Source organism: Perca flavescens, chromosome 4 (genome assembly GCF_004354835.1).
Source record: "Perca flavescens isolate YP-PL-M2 chromosome 4, PFLA_1.0, whole genome shotgun sequence".
Classification (NCBI taxonomy): domain Eukaryota; kingdom Metazoa; phylum Chordata; class Actinopteri; order Perciformes; family Percidae; genus Perca; species Perca flavescens.
Genome location: NC_041334.1, coordinates 14,810,148 through 14,824,925, shown reverse-complemented (window position 1 = coordinate 14,824,925; position 14,778 = coordinate 14,810,148). Strand labels below are relative to the sequence as shown.

The window sequence follows — 14,778 nt, the reverse complement described above, 5'->3', positions numbered from 1 at the left end:
CCCAACCAGTCTTCTAACAGACTGAGCTATACAATTAGTTATAGCCTTAACTGTTGAAAAATGACATAAAAAGTCATAGTATAGTATGTTGAAAAAAAGTCACAGTATAGTATGTCGAAAAAAGTCATAGTAAACAGTCATAGTATAGTATGTCAAAAAGTCATAGTATAGTGAGACTTTCCCTTGGACATTTTACTTAAAAAATAGTTAGCTCTTGATGGGAATCAAACTCCCAACCTTAGCCTCCTCAACCAGTCTTCTAATAGACTGAGCTATAAAACAAGTCATATCATTGTATTTCAAAACATGACATTAAAAGTCATAGTATAGTATGTTTAAAAAGTCATAGTGTAGTGTGACTTTCCCTTGGACATCTTACTTAAAAAATAATTAGCTCTTGAGGATCAAACTCCCAACCTAATCCTCCTCAACCAGTCTTCTAACAGACTGAGCTATAAAATTAGTCATAGCATTATTTGTCAAAAAATTACATAAAAAGTCATGGTCAAGTATGTCAAAAAAATAGCCATAGTATAGTATGTTGAAAAAAATCATAGTATAGTATGTCGAAAATATAGTCATAGTATAGTATGTCCCAAAAAGTCATAAAAAGTCATAGTATAGCATGTTGAAAAAACAGTCACAGTATAGTACGTCGAAAAAAGTCATGGTATAGTAAGTTCAAAAAAAGGTCAAAGTATAGTGTGACTTTTCTTTGGACATCTTACTTAAAAAATATGTAAGATGAGATTCTTGATGGGAATCAAACACCCAACCTAAGCCTCCCCAACAGTCTTCTAATAGACTGAGCTATAAAACAAGTCATAGCATTGTATGTCGAAAAAGACATAGAAAGTCATGGTAAAGTATGTCGAAAAAAGTCATAAAAAAGTCATAGTATAGCATGTCATCAAAAACAGTCACAGTATAGTATGTCAAAAAAAGTCATAGTATAGCAAAAAAAATTGCTCTTGATGGGAATCAAACTCCCAACCTAAGCCTCCCCAAACAGTCTTCTAACAGACTGAGCTATAAAAAAATCACATCATTGCGTTTCAAAAAATGACATTAAACGTCATAGTATAGTATGTTGAAAAAAAGTCATAGTATAGTATGTCGCAAAAAGTCATAAAAAGTTGTAGTATAGCATGTCGAAAAAAACACATAGTATAGTATGTCGAAAAAAGTCATAAAAAAGTCATAGTATAGCATGTCATCAAAAACAGTCACAGTATAGTACGTTGAAAAAAGTCATAGCAGGGTATGTCAACAAAGGTCATAGTACAGTGTGACTTTCCCTTGGACATCTTTCTTAAAAAATAATTAGCTCTTGATCAACATAAAAAGCATAGTATAGTATGTCAAAAAAAGTCATAGTATAGTATGTCAAAAAAAATCGTCATAGTATAGTATGTCGAAAATAGTATAGTATGTTGAAAAAAGTCGTAGTATAGCATGTCAAAAAAACACATAGTATAGTATGTCAAAAAAAGTCATAGTATGACATGTTGAAAACTGTCCTAAAAAGTCATAGTATAGTATGTCGAAAAACGTCATAGTATAGTACAGTCTTCTAACAGAGTGAGCTATAAAATTAGTCATATCATTGTATTTCAAAAAATGACATAAAAAGTCATAGCATAGTATGTCGAAAAAATAGTCATAATATTAGTATGTCAAAAAAGTCATAGTATAGTATGTCGCAAAAAGTCATAAAAAGTCGTAGTATAGCATGTCGAAAAAACACATAGTATAGTATGTCAAAAAAGTCATAAAAAAGTCATAGTATAGTACATCAAAAAAGCCATAGTATAGTGTGACTTTCCCTTGGACATCTTACTTAAAAAATAGTTAGCTCTTGATGGGAATAAAACTCCCAACCTTAGCCTCGCCAGCCAGTCTTTTAACATACTGAGCTATACAATTAGTTACAGCCTTAACTGTTGAAAAATGACATAAAAAGTCATAGTATAGTATGTTGAAAAAAGTCATGGTATAGTATGCCACAAAAGTCATAGTATAGTGAGACTTTCCCTTGGACATCTTACTTAAAAAATAGTTAGCTCTTTATGGGAATAAAACTCCCAACCTAAGCTTCCCCAACCAGTCTTCTAATAGACTGAGCTATAAAACAAGTCAAATCAATGTATTTCTAAAAATGACATAAAAAGTCATAGTATAGTATGTCGAAAAAAAGTCACAGTATAGTATCTCAAAAAAAGTCATAAAAAAGTCACGGTATAGTATGTCAAAAAAGGTCAAAGTATAGTGTGACTTTTCTTTGGATATCTTACTTAAAAAATAATTAGCTCTTGATGGGAATCAAACACCCAACCTGAGCCTCCCCAACCAGTCTTCTAATAGACTGAGCTATAAAACAAGTCATAGCATTGTATGTCGAAAAAAGACATAAAAAGTCATAGTATAGTATGTCGAAAAAAGTCATAAAAAAGTCATAGTATAGCATGTCATCAAAAACAGTCACAGTATAGTATGTCAAAAAAAGTCATAGTACAGTGTGACTTTCCCTTGGACATCTTTCTTAAAAAATAATTAGCTCTTGATCGACATAAAAAGCATAGTATAGTATGTCAAAAAAAGTCATAGTATAGTATGTCAAAAAAAGTCGTCATAGTATAGTATGTCAAAAACAATCGTCATAGTATAGTATGTCGAAAATAGTATAGTATGTTGAAAAAAGTCGTAGTATAGCATGTCAAAAAAACACATAGTATAGTATGTCAAAAAAAGTCATAGTATGACATGTTGAAAACTGTCATAAAAAGTCATAGTATAGTATGTCGAAAAAATAGTCATAGTATAGTGTGTCAAAAAATGACATAAAAAGTCATAGTATAGTACAGTCTTCTAACAGAGTGAGCTATAAAATATGTCATATCATTGTATTTCAAAAAATGACATAAAAAGTCATTGCATAGTATGTCGAAAAAATAGTCATAGTATTAGTATGTCAAAAAAGTTATAGTATAGTATGTCGCAAAAAGTCATAAAAAGTCGTAGTATAGCATGTCGAAAAAACACATAGTATAGTATGTCGAAAAAGTCATAAAAAAGTCATAGTATAGTACATCAAAAAAAGCCATAGTATAGTGTGACTTTCCCTTGGACATCTTACTTAAAAAATAGTTAGCTCTTGATGGGAATAAAACTCCCAACCTTAGCCTCCCAACCAGTCTTCTAACATACTGAGCTATACAATTAGTTACAGCCTTAACTGTTGAAAAATGATATAAAAAGTCATAGTATAGTATGTTGAAAAAAGTCATGGTATAATATGCCAAAAAAGTCATTGTATAGTGAGACTTTCCCTTGGACATCTTACTTAAAAAATAGTTAGCTCTTTATGGGAATAAAACTCCCAACCTAAGCCTCCCCCAACCAGTCTTCTAATAGACTGAGCTATAAAACAAGTCAAATCAATGTATTTCTGAAAATGACATAAAAAGTCATAGTATAGTATGTCAAAAAAAAGTCACAGTATAGTATCTCGAAAAAAGTCATAAAAAAGTCATGGTATAGTATGTCAAAAAAAGGTCAAAGTATAGTGTGACTTTTCTTTGGACATCTTACTTAAAAAATAATTAGCTCTTGATGGGAATCACACTCCCAACCTAAGGCTCCCTAATCAGCCTTCCAATAGACTGAACTATGAAACGAGTCATATCATTATATGTCGAAAAACGACATAAAAAGTTACAGTATAGTATGTCAAAAAACTAGTCATAGTATAGTATGTTGAAAAAAGTCATGGTATCGTATGCCATAAAAAGATATTGAAAAAAGTCTTAGTACAGTATGTTGAAAAAAGTCATAGTATAGTATGTCAAAAAAAGTCATAGTATAGTATGTCAAAAAAAATCGTCATAGTATAGTATGTTGAAAAAAGTCGTAGTATAGCATGTTAAAAAAAACATAGTATAGTATGTCAAAAAAAGTCATAGTATGACATGTTGAAAACTGTCATAAAAAGTCATAGTATAGTATGTCGAAAAAATAGTCATAGTATAGTGTGTCAAAAAATGACATAAAAAGTCATAGAATAGTATGTCGAAAAAAGTCATAATATAGTACAGTGAGTGAGCTATAAAATTAGTCATATCATTGTATTTAAAAAAATGACATAAAAAGTCATAGCATAGTATGTCGAAAAAATAGTCATAGTATTAGTATGTCAAAAAAGTCATAGTATAGTATGTCGCAAAAGTCATAAAAAAGTCATAGTATAGTACATCAAAAAAGCCATAGTATAGTGTGACTTTCCCTTGGACATCTTACTTAAAAAATAGTTAGCTCTTGATGGGAATAAAACTCCCAACCTTAGCCTCCCCAACCAGTCTTCTAAGATACTGAGCTACACAATTAGTTACAGCCTTGACTGTTGAAAAATGACATAAAAAGTCATAGTATAGTATGTTGAAAAAAGTCATGGTATAGTATGCCAAAAAAGTCATTGTATAGTGAGACTTTCCCTTGGACATCTTACTTAAAAAATAGTTAGCTCTTTATGGGAATAAAACTCCCAACCTAAGCCTCCCCAACCAGTCTTCTAATAGACTAAGCTATAAAACAAGTCAAATCAATGTATTTCTAAAAATGACATAAAAAGTCATAATATAGTATGTCAAAAAAAAGTCACAGTATAGTATCTCGAAAAAAGTCATAAAAAAGTCATGGTATATGTCAAAGTATAATGTGACTTTTCTTTGGACATCTTACTTAAAAAATAATTAGCTCTTGATGGGAATCAAACTCCCAACCTAAGGCTCTCTAATCAGCCTTCCAATAGACTGAAGTATGAAATGAGTCATATCATTGTATGTTGAAAAACGACATAAAAAGTTACAGTATAGTATGTCAAAAAACTAGTCATAGTATATTATGTTGAATAAAGTCATGGTATAGTATGCCATAAAAAGATATTGAAAAAAGTCTTAGTACAGTATGTTGAAAAAAGTCATAGTATAGTATGTCACAAAATATCATAAAAAGTCATAGCATAGTATGTCATAAAAAAATTATAAATTATTATATTTAATTATATTATATTTATATATATTATTATAAATTAGAATCAGAAAGGAATTTATTGCCTCAGTAGCTACCCTATGTGGAATTTGCCTAGGTGATTGGTACATACAGTACATTCACAAACAAATATACTAAATATTAATAAGAATAAACAATAAATACAGAAACAGAAACACATACATACAAAATAGACTGTTTAAGTAGTTTAAGCACTGTGTGCAATGGGCAGATGTATAGTTCAAGATGAAAGTTAGTAAGTAAATAAGGAAGTAAGTAAAATGTACAATTAAAATCACAATGTAATACAAAAAAATAAAGTGTGGCGAGGTCATCCAAAGGCCTGTTTAAAAAAGTAGGTCTTCAACTGATTTTTAAAAGAGTCCACAGACAGCAGACCGTATTGAACGAGGCAGAGCGTTCCAGAGTCTCGGTCCTACGGACTCAAAAGTCCGAATCTCTGAATCCTATATTTGAAGACTTGAGTACAGGGGTGATGTGAGACGGTCTGGATGATCTTGTAAGCAGCCTTGCGGCAGCGTTTTGGATGGACTGAAAGCGATCGAGGGCAGACATACTGAGTGCAGAAAACAGTGAGTTGCATTAGTCTATACGGGAGGAGATAAAGGCATGTATGAGCATCTCTTGTTCAGCAGTAAAAACTACAGATCTCAGTTTACAAATATTCTTCAGGTAGAAAAAAACAACTTCTGGTCAGCTGCTTTACATGTGTGTCCAACAATGTCGTTTTATCAAACATCACCCTTAATTGCGCCGATTAGAACGGACAGCAGAGGACGATTGTAAGGACGACCTTTTTTGGAGCAACAATCAGAATCTCTGTCTTATCAGTACTGAGCTGTAATGAATTTACTGCTAACCAGTCCCTAATAGCATTAAGACAGCCAAGATAACCCGGAGTACTCATTTGGTTTAAATAAAAAATTAAGTTGGATATAATCTGCATACCTGGTAAGCAATGTTGTATCGGTTTATGATCTGTCCCAAGGGCAGCAAATATAAAGAGAATAGCAGGGGCCCCACAATCGAGCCATGTGGACACCGCAGGACAGTGGAGAGAAATCTGACACATAGTCTCCAAATGGTAAAGCTTCTGTCGGGGAGATAGGATGAAAATTAATCTAGAGCTATGCCTGATATGCCGGATATGATGGTCTCTACTGTGTCGAATGCTGAGCTGAGGTCAAAAAGTACCAACACAGAACAATCACCCACATCAGGGGACGTAAAAATATATTAGTGCGGTTAAAATATAGTTAGTGTAGTTTATGGCGTGAGGTTTTTGGTCCTAATGGACCGCAATCTCCTGCCAAAGGGGAGAGGCTTAAAGAGTTTTTGTCCTGGGTTAGAGGAATCGGCTACAATCTTTCCTGCCCGCCTCAGCGTCTTGGAGGCGTACAGGTGCTGGAGAGAAGGCAGATTGCAGCCAATCACCTTCTCAGCAGAGCGGACAATACGCTGCAGTCTGCCCTTGTCCTAAGCAGGGGCAGCAGCGTACCAGATGGTGATGGAGCAGGTGAGGATGGACTCAATGATGGCAGTGTAGAAGTGAACCATCACAGTCTTTAACAGGTTTAACTTCTTCAGCTGCCGCAGGAAGTACATCCTCTGCTGGGCTTTTTTTATAAGGGGGCTGGGCTCCCACTTGAGGTCCTGGGAGATGATGGAGCCCAGGAAGCGAAAGGACTCCACAATGTTGACTGTGGAGTATCCCCAGGGTGATGGGGGCAGGTGGGGCTGCATCCTTCCTAAAATCCACAACCATCTCCACTGTCTTCAGAGCGTTTAGCTCCAAGAACTGACTGCACCAAGTCACCAGGTGGTCAATCTCCCACCTGTAGGAGGACTCATCCCCACCAGAGATGTGGTGTCCAATGAGAGTGGTGTCACCCGCGAACTTCAGGAGCTTGACCGATTGGTGACTGGAGGTGCAGCTGTTGGTGTACAGGGAGAAGAGCAGAGGGGAAAGGACGCAGCTTTGAGGGGAACCGGTGCTGATGGTCAGAGAGTCAGAGACGTATTTCCCCAGCTTCACGCGCTGCATCTGGTCAGACAGGAAGTCTGTGATCCACCAGCAGGTGGAATCAGGCACATGCCGCTGGGACAGCTTGTCCTGTAGCAGAGCCAGGAGGCTGGTGGTGAAGGCAGAACTGAAGCCCACAAACAGGATCCTGGTGTAGGTTCCTGAGGAGTCCAGGTGCCGGAAGATGAAACTCTTGTGAGTTTCTCCTAATGTCAGCAATTGATTTTACTGTTGGCTCTCATAGGGCCTATAGTAAAGTATGTCATAAAAAGTTATAGCATGGTATGTCATTAACAAAGTCATAGTATGTAATTCAAAAAGTAGTGGTATACATTAAAATGCCATTAAAAGGTTATATATGTCATACAAATATTGTAAAATATATATATCATAACAGTGTCAAAAATCTACTAGTAACCTATGTCATAGAAAATTCATAGTACTGTATGTCATAAAAACCTCATAAAAAGTCAAAGTATAATATTTTATAAAATGTCATAAAATATCATAGAATATTTTGTCATAAAAAAGTCATAAAATTGTCAAAGTCATAGTGTAGTCAGAAAAGAAAAAAAACTTCATATATAGTATGTCATCAGAGATATCATTAAAAAGTCATACTGTAGTATAGTATGTAATAAAAAGTCATAGTTTATTATGTCGTAAAATAGTCATAGTATAGTAAAAAAAAGGTCATAGTAGCCATAGTATGTTACAAAACAATGTTGTAAAAATGTAATTGTATAGTACCGGTATATCATAAATAAAGTATGTCATAAAAAAGTAATTGTATAGTATGCCGCAAAAATGTTATAGTACGTCATTAAAAGTCATAAAAAAATATATAGTATAGTATGGCACTAAAATGTCATAGTATAGTATGTCATAAAACAGTCTTAGTAGCTGTAGTATGTCACAAACAAATGGAAAAATGTAGCCTACCATTATGTCGTAAAAAGTCATAGTAGCAATAGTATGTCACAAAAAAAAAAAAAAAAAAAAAAAAAAAAAAGGGCATTGTCTTAAAAAAGTCATACAATATGGATATATCAAATATACCATATTTCTGGTGTATTTTAATACGTCTTGCAACTTACACAAGTACAAGTAATTTACAGTAGATATCCTACTCTCCATTTTGAGATGAGTTTTGAAGTCAACTGTGTGACCTGCAGCTGTTTTGTTTGGATTTGTTTGATCACCATGAGCAGTTAGTTAGAAAAACACATTCTGCCTCTGCCAACATTAGAATGTTCTCTGTTGTAACCGTTCTCTTAATACATCCATGGTTGTAACAAGCAGGTTACAAGCAGAACGGTGGTTACAAGCATTGACATAAAAGGGTTACAAGCAGGTTACAAGTCGTGGTTCCTTGTATGGGTTATCGGCATGGATGTATTTTATTTATAGAAAACGGTTATCAGACAGAGAACGTCATGGCGTCGTACCGACGTAGACTGACGTAGACAGACGTTCTACACATCAGTCTCTCACTACTGAATGTTTATTGTTTGAGGTAGCTAACGTTACAGCTGCAGTCAACAGCAGGTAAGAATACAACATAACGCTAGTTGTCATGTCGCGTTATATACATGCTAATTGGCAGATTACAGAATTTACCAGGGTTTATCTGGATGCAAAACGCTTGGAAAAACAGTCCACTTAACGCAAAGTTATTGTTAAAGTTAGCATGCTAACTTTAGCAGATGATACACGATATAACGTTAGGTACCGTTCATAACGGAATCGGGGCAAGTATGTTTCTTTCATACATGTTAAGGATAAATGCCTCAAACGCTTTGGCTAGCTAGCTAATTGTCGAGTTAACGTTAGCTATATGACAAGAGGCTCCGCATAATGCAGCATGTTTCTTGCTTGGCAGGGAGTTCCTAGCTTAGCCCAATATCTGTTTGTCTTGCTGTTGAGTTTCACTGAGTCGTCAACGTTAACTGACAGAACAAAGAAAAGAAAAACAAAGCAATGTCGCTGTCATGTGTTTTACTGCTGCTGCTCATCAGCACTTTAATTGTTATTTCGGTTCCATTTAGAAAGCAGTTGTTACACAACGGCCAGCATAATGTAAGGTATCCATCCTAATTCTTGCTGTGTTGCATAAGTTAGGCTAACAAATACAATTAGCTAGCAAGCGAGGTAATTTAGCTAACGTTAAATAACCACCACAAAAACACGTGGACGAATTCCATTTAATCACCAACTCGAGCAGACAGCATCTTGGGGAACATTACGCTACATATTTTATGTACGGGTAAAATCATGTTTAAAAGATTCAATGTCCCTAAACTCCCTCAATTATGTAGCTAGCTAACGATACTAAGGGGCAACTCGACTAGCTATATGGTTATGAGTCGAGTGGGTAACGTTACTTCGTTCTTGCTTGATTTTTATTGTATGTAGCTAACGTTAGAGTGGGGCTTCATATGATCTGGTCCTGCGTCAGCCCCAGTTTGTGCCTAACACATAATCACTCTTTGTACATTTTAATCTTTTGCATTGATGAATGAATGAGTCACACTTTGAAAACTTCTCAAAAAAGGTCACTCCTCAGTTGAGGTTAATATTTGATCATCTACACTCATTTTAAATGATACACTGCCTTTTGTTTACTTTTGGTAAACAGTAACTGATTGTGTGACATTTCTGTAGCCTAACTATTCTTGAAATAGTACCTTGAATTTGGAAAACTAAAATGTTTTCTTTTGTGCCACAGATATGAGAAAACTACTTATGCTATACTTACACAGACCATCTACACTTTGTGCTCATTTGTATCAGCCATTATTAGCATTTCAACACAGCCCTATATAGTTTGAAATGACAATTATTTTAATTTCTAAACAAAAGGGTGATATTTATATACCAATATAATTCCTTTTTCTTTTAAGTGTCATCATTAGAATAAGTGTAATTGGCTGTATTTAAGACTCACCAAAATGAACAACAACAAACAGTAAATAGCGTAAGCTTTGTACTGAAGATTATCCCGTTCTTAAAATGTATTTTAAACAATTTAATGAGAACGGTACATAATTACTGTTAAGCATTAGAAGCTGTCCAGAAGATGTCCAGAAAGTGCCTTCTTGATAGCTATTACAATGTCTTGACACTGAGCAAAGTTCATTCCAAATAACTGCAGTGTTACTGATAAATTGTCATGTTTTTACAGGTAGGATGTTGCGGCTTCGCTGTAAGACCAAAAATGGGAGCCACATAATGCAGGGCTTAACTCATCAGTCCTGTGTGCAAGAGCTAAAGAGCAAGGTGGAGGAGCTGACTGGTATCCCTTGTGATGTGCAGAAAATTATGGTTGGTTATCCACCCTCCAGCCTTGATCTTAAAAATGGAGATGCTCACCTCAAAGATTACCCCATCAAATCCGGTATGTTGTCAAAACATCCAAAGTATGCAGATTAATTAACACATTTATATGACTATTTTATTGAATTACACATTTTCAAGACATGCTTAAATGATAATCCAGTCATTACACTTATGTTTTAGGGAAAAAAAAATAATGATTAGGAAAACTATGGGACAGTTTTCTGTGAATTACTGTGACACAGTTTCTGTTAAAGACCAGTTGCTGTTGAATATTTTGAACTTTATTCTTTAATGCTTTGAGGAACCCAGATGAAATTCAGTTCACCCCATTGTACTGGAGTGGCAGAAGAATCTCAAAACTTGGGGAACCTCTGTTAGGCAATTTAGGCGTACTCAACATTTAGTTAACAACTGGATAGCTGTAAACATTTTTTTTTTCCCCTCTCAATCTCTTCTTACCAAAGTCTGACCAGGCTGTGTTGCGTCATCCTTTACAGGAGACACACTCATTGTTGAGGAAGAAAAAAACAAGCCAAAGCCTCGTCAGGATCACCCCACTGTGACTAAAGCACCACGCCTGGAAACCTCACCCATGCTGGCGCGTCGAGTGGTCCCAGCTGACAACTCCTGCCTCTTCACCAGTGTGTATTATGTGGTGGAAGGCGGTGTGTATGACCCTGCTTGTGCCCCTGAGATGCGAGGTCTCATCGCCCAGATCGTGTCAAGTGATCCCGCAGCTTACTCAGAAGCGGTGCTGGGAAAGAGCAATGAGGAGTACTGCTCTTGGATAAAACGTGACGACACCTGGGGGGGAGCCATCGAGGTGTCTATCCTGTCCAAGTTTTACAAATGTGAGATCTGTGTGGTGGACACTCAGACAGTCCGAGTGGATCGGTTTGGGGAGGATGCTGGCTACCACAAACGCGTGCTGCTCATCTACGACGGCATCCACTACGACCCCCTGCAGAAAGAAACGCCCGGCTCTGACGCACCGCCCCATACTATCTTCTCCACCACTGACGACGTAATCCTGGCACAGGCCCTCGAGCTGGCAGATGAGGCTCGCCGCAAGCGGCAATTCACGGACGTTAACCGTTTTGCATTGCGCTGCATGGTGTGCCAGACGGGCCTGGTGGGACAAAAGGAAGCTCGTGAGCATGCCAAGGAGACAGGCCACACCAATTTTGGCGAAGTGTGAACACTGTTTTTTTCTTTTCTCCCTCCTCACAAATACAACTATTCTGTCAATCTGCTTGTGTGATCCTCTACCTCACATTGTCCAGCAACATCTATGGAGAATCTGCAGACACTGTGTGCAGCCTCTAACCTGTTCAGTATTACTTTCTAACTACTGTCAGTTCTCAAAGTCAGAAATGCTACTGCAGCGCTCCGATGTCTTCAAACCGTCATTTTAGTCTGTTTAGAGATGGTTTCAAATGTGTTTTTAACTGGGTCAAGGAAAATATGCAAACCATTCTTAGGATTTGTCTTCTTCTCTTTCGATAACTCGATGGCTGGGTTGGATTGATAACAAACCAAATAGTGGCTGATGTGTTTTCAGTTAGAAAATGCATCAAATAGCCATTATTTACCTGTGACTGACCAAAGGTATACTTGATAAAACCCTGCTATTTGGCTCCAGAAGAAGTTTAAAACGACCACTGAGAATTCTTTGCACTATGATGTGATCCTATTCACTGTTGTCTTAAGCGCAGCACACACAGTATGACTGTTATTCATCATGTTGGTTATGTAGCATGTTTTTTATTTCTCTTCCAATACTAAAAACTGATAATTAAGTTAATGTGGATTTCCAAATTGTTCAGCACCGCACTTTGGGCTGCGTTAATGCTAAGCTGGATTCATTTTTATACATGACATCTCTTTGATTTTACTGAGCAGTGGCCATTGAGGTTGATGTTACACATTTTTAAATACAATATGTGGGAAATTGTGATCCAAATTAACCTAATTACTTATGTGGGAATTTTTATATTTCCCCTGCTTTTTTTGATGTTGCAACATGGTTTATCAGTGATCTCATTTTAGATTTGACAGAAGAAATAATGGTGCTGAAAACAAAATATGTAGCTCTTAGTTTTTTTCTTCATGGGTACGGCAGTTTTTCAGGAGTGTAATTTTTAATTCCAGTGTGTAATTTTCAAATGTCATCATGCTGAAATCTTTTAAAAAATTTTGTTTTTACATGGCTGCTTATTTAAAAAACAACAACACTTTAAGCAGGATGAGGTGTTTTGAGCATTGTATTTCAGAACACAAGTTATGGTGATGGGGAGTTTAGTGACTAGAAATCTGAAACGAGTGAGTGCAAGACATGCCGTATGAGATACATCCTGCTCACTTAATGCATTTACAGTACTGTTTAGGTACAGTCAGACATTGTGTTTAGCTAAGCAGCAATGCTGTGAATGATTATTCAGCATTAACCATTTACCTTTTGCAATTTTAATTTCCGTTGACATTTGCAGCCTAAAACTATGAGTTAAAGTCCATTTTGGTTTGATATGTAGTGCATGTTGGCCATAAAAAGCACCATTCTGTTTCATTGTATGTTTTGCACAACTGGAGCATGTTCTCACATTTTCATCTTAAGTTAGAAATCATCTCTGCACTAATTCCTTTAATACTATACTCACTGCCGAGAAGGATGAAGCACACACTTGTTTATGTTGAACCACAGCTCAAAAATGTTACATTTGCCATTAAGATAGTTGTAGGATTAGCTTTTTGTTTTTATTGTGGCTTCATGTTGTGCAGAACCATTATTTCTACTTCACATACAGTATATATGGTGGCAATACTGGTACCGAGTTGTTGCCAAAAAAAATGGAGTTTGACAGTGAACGACTTGATTGGGGCTTCTTTCGTCTTTTAGATTAACAAAAGGCATAGCTAAAATGTCATTTCTTTATTTGAATGTGAATTACTATGATTTCCCCCTTCATTTATTACCTATTAGGTAGTTTATTTTAACATTGATTATGGATTAGTCAGCTTGCATAAAAGTAAAACTATGAAATGGCTTTGTTGTATTTTATATTTACCAAGTTCTCATGACTCTTTAAGGACATTAACAATGAATGTTGCACACAAAGCACTACAGAATAACTGGATTTACTTGATTTTTTTTTTTTTCTCAGTGTTGTGTCACAATTAAAAGTTAGAGCCGATGATGTTGTGTATGAGTCATTTTGTATTACCGGTAACATTATTTATTTTTTTTTTTTCTTCAGTTTACTCTTAGATATTTTTTTATGTTTCATGTTGGTAGTGATTGTCACAATTCTGTTCATCTTATTTTCTTATAATTATTGTCGTCCCTACATCAACCAACTATTTATAGCTCCTGTTGACAATCCATTGCCACTGGAAATAAACCCTGTTGGCTACACAACACTGATCCTGTGCCATCGTAGTGGGATTACACTACCTACGTGTTATTTTAAGGAAAATCTACCCTTTCTTAATAGGATCTTAAGATTTGTTCACCAGCTGTTTGTAGCAGCAGTGGTAGCTGCTACTGTTGGTCAAAGAGGCTATGTGAAAGATACAGAGTTACATTGCACTTATTATTTGCATTTAGATTTTAGGCCTAATAAAGTTTGTGTCTATGAGGATGGACTTTTAAAAAAAAAATATGTTCGATAAAGCCGTATGGACCTTTTCCCATGCCTCACTTGGATTTTCATTTGTTTCCTTTACAGGCATTTTTGATGGCATACATGTTGACCTATAGCGGAAAAACCACAGGTGGAGATGGAGCCATCATTGTGATTACATATTTTTGTACACGTCTGCCTAGAAACATCCTGTCTTGCCAGCTTGCAGCTTGGAACAGTCTATTTTAGTTTGTGGTGAGATTTTATCTGTGTCCCAAATTTATACAAACTATATTATAGTAGACAGTAATAGTAACATGTAACCAAGTACATTTACTCAAGTATTGTACTTTAGTATAAATTAGAAGCAATTGTACTTCACTTTATTTCCATTTAATGCAATGTTATACTTCTAATCCACTACATCTCAGAGGCAAATATTGTACTTTTTACTCCACTACGTTTGTCTGACAGCTTTAGTTACTTTTCAGATTACAATTTTCATACCTTGAAATTCTCCTACTTCTTAAGGAGCAGATGGGCTAACATTTCACCTGGATTCTACCTCCTACCAGCTCACGTGACAAATAAAACTGATTGATTGCAATAAATAAACTATTTATAAACCCTCTTGGATCAGTATTCACAGTGTGGTATTAGTACTTTTACTTAAGTAAAAGATCTGAACACTTCTTCCACCACTGGTATACAGTATAATGATACAAACTG

The 14,778-nt window shown here is 35.7% G+C and overlaps 1 protein-coding gene across 1 annotated transcript; it reads left to right on the top strand.

The window, feature by feature from the left end:
- Positions 1-8,393: 8,393 nt before the first annotated feature.
- yod1 (YOD1 deubiquitinase) lies at positions 8,394-13,620 on the top strand. The gene is made up of 3 exons (XM_028575795.1): positions 8,394-8,638; positions 10,275-10,487; positions 10,927-13,620. The coding sequence occupies exons 2-3, from the start codon at positions 10,280-10,282 to the stop codon at positions 11,625-11,627; spliced, it is 909 nt and encodes a 302-aa protein (XP_028431596.1). The 5' UTR covers positions 8,394-8,638; positions 10,275-10,279; the 3' UTR covers positions 11,628-13,620.
- The last annotated feature ends 1,158 nt before the right edge of the window (positions 13,621-14,778 follow it).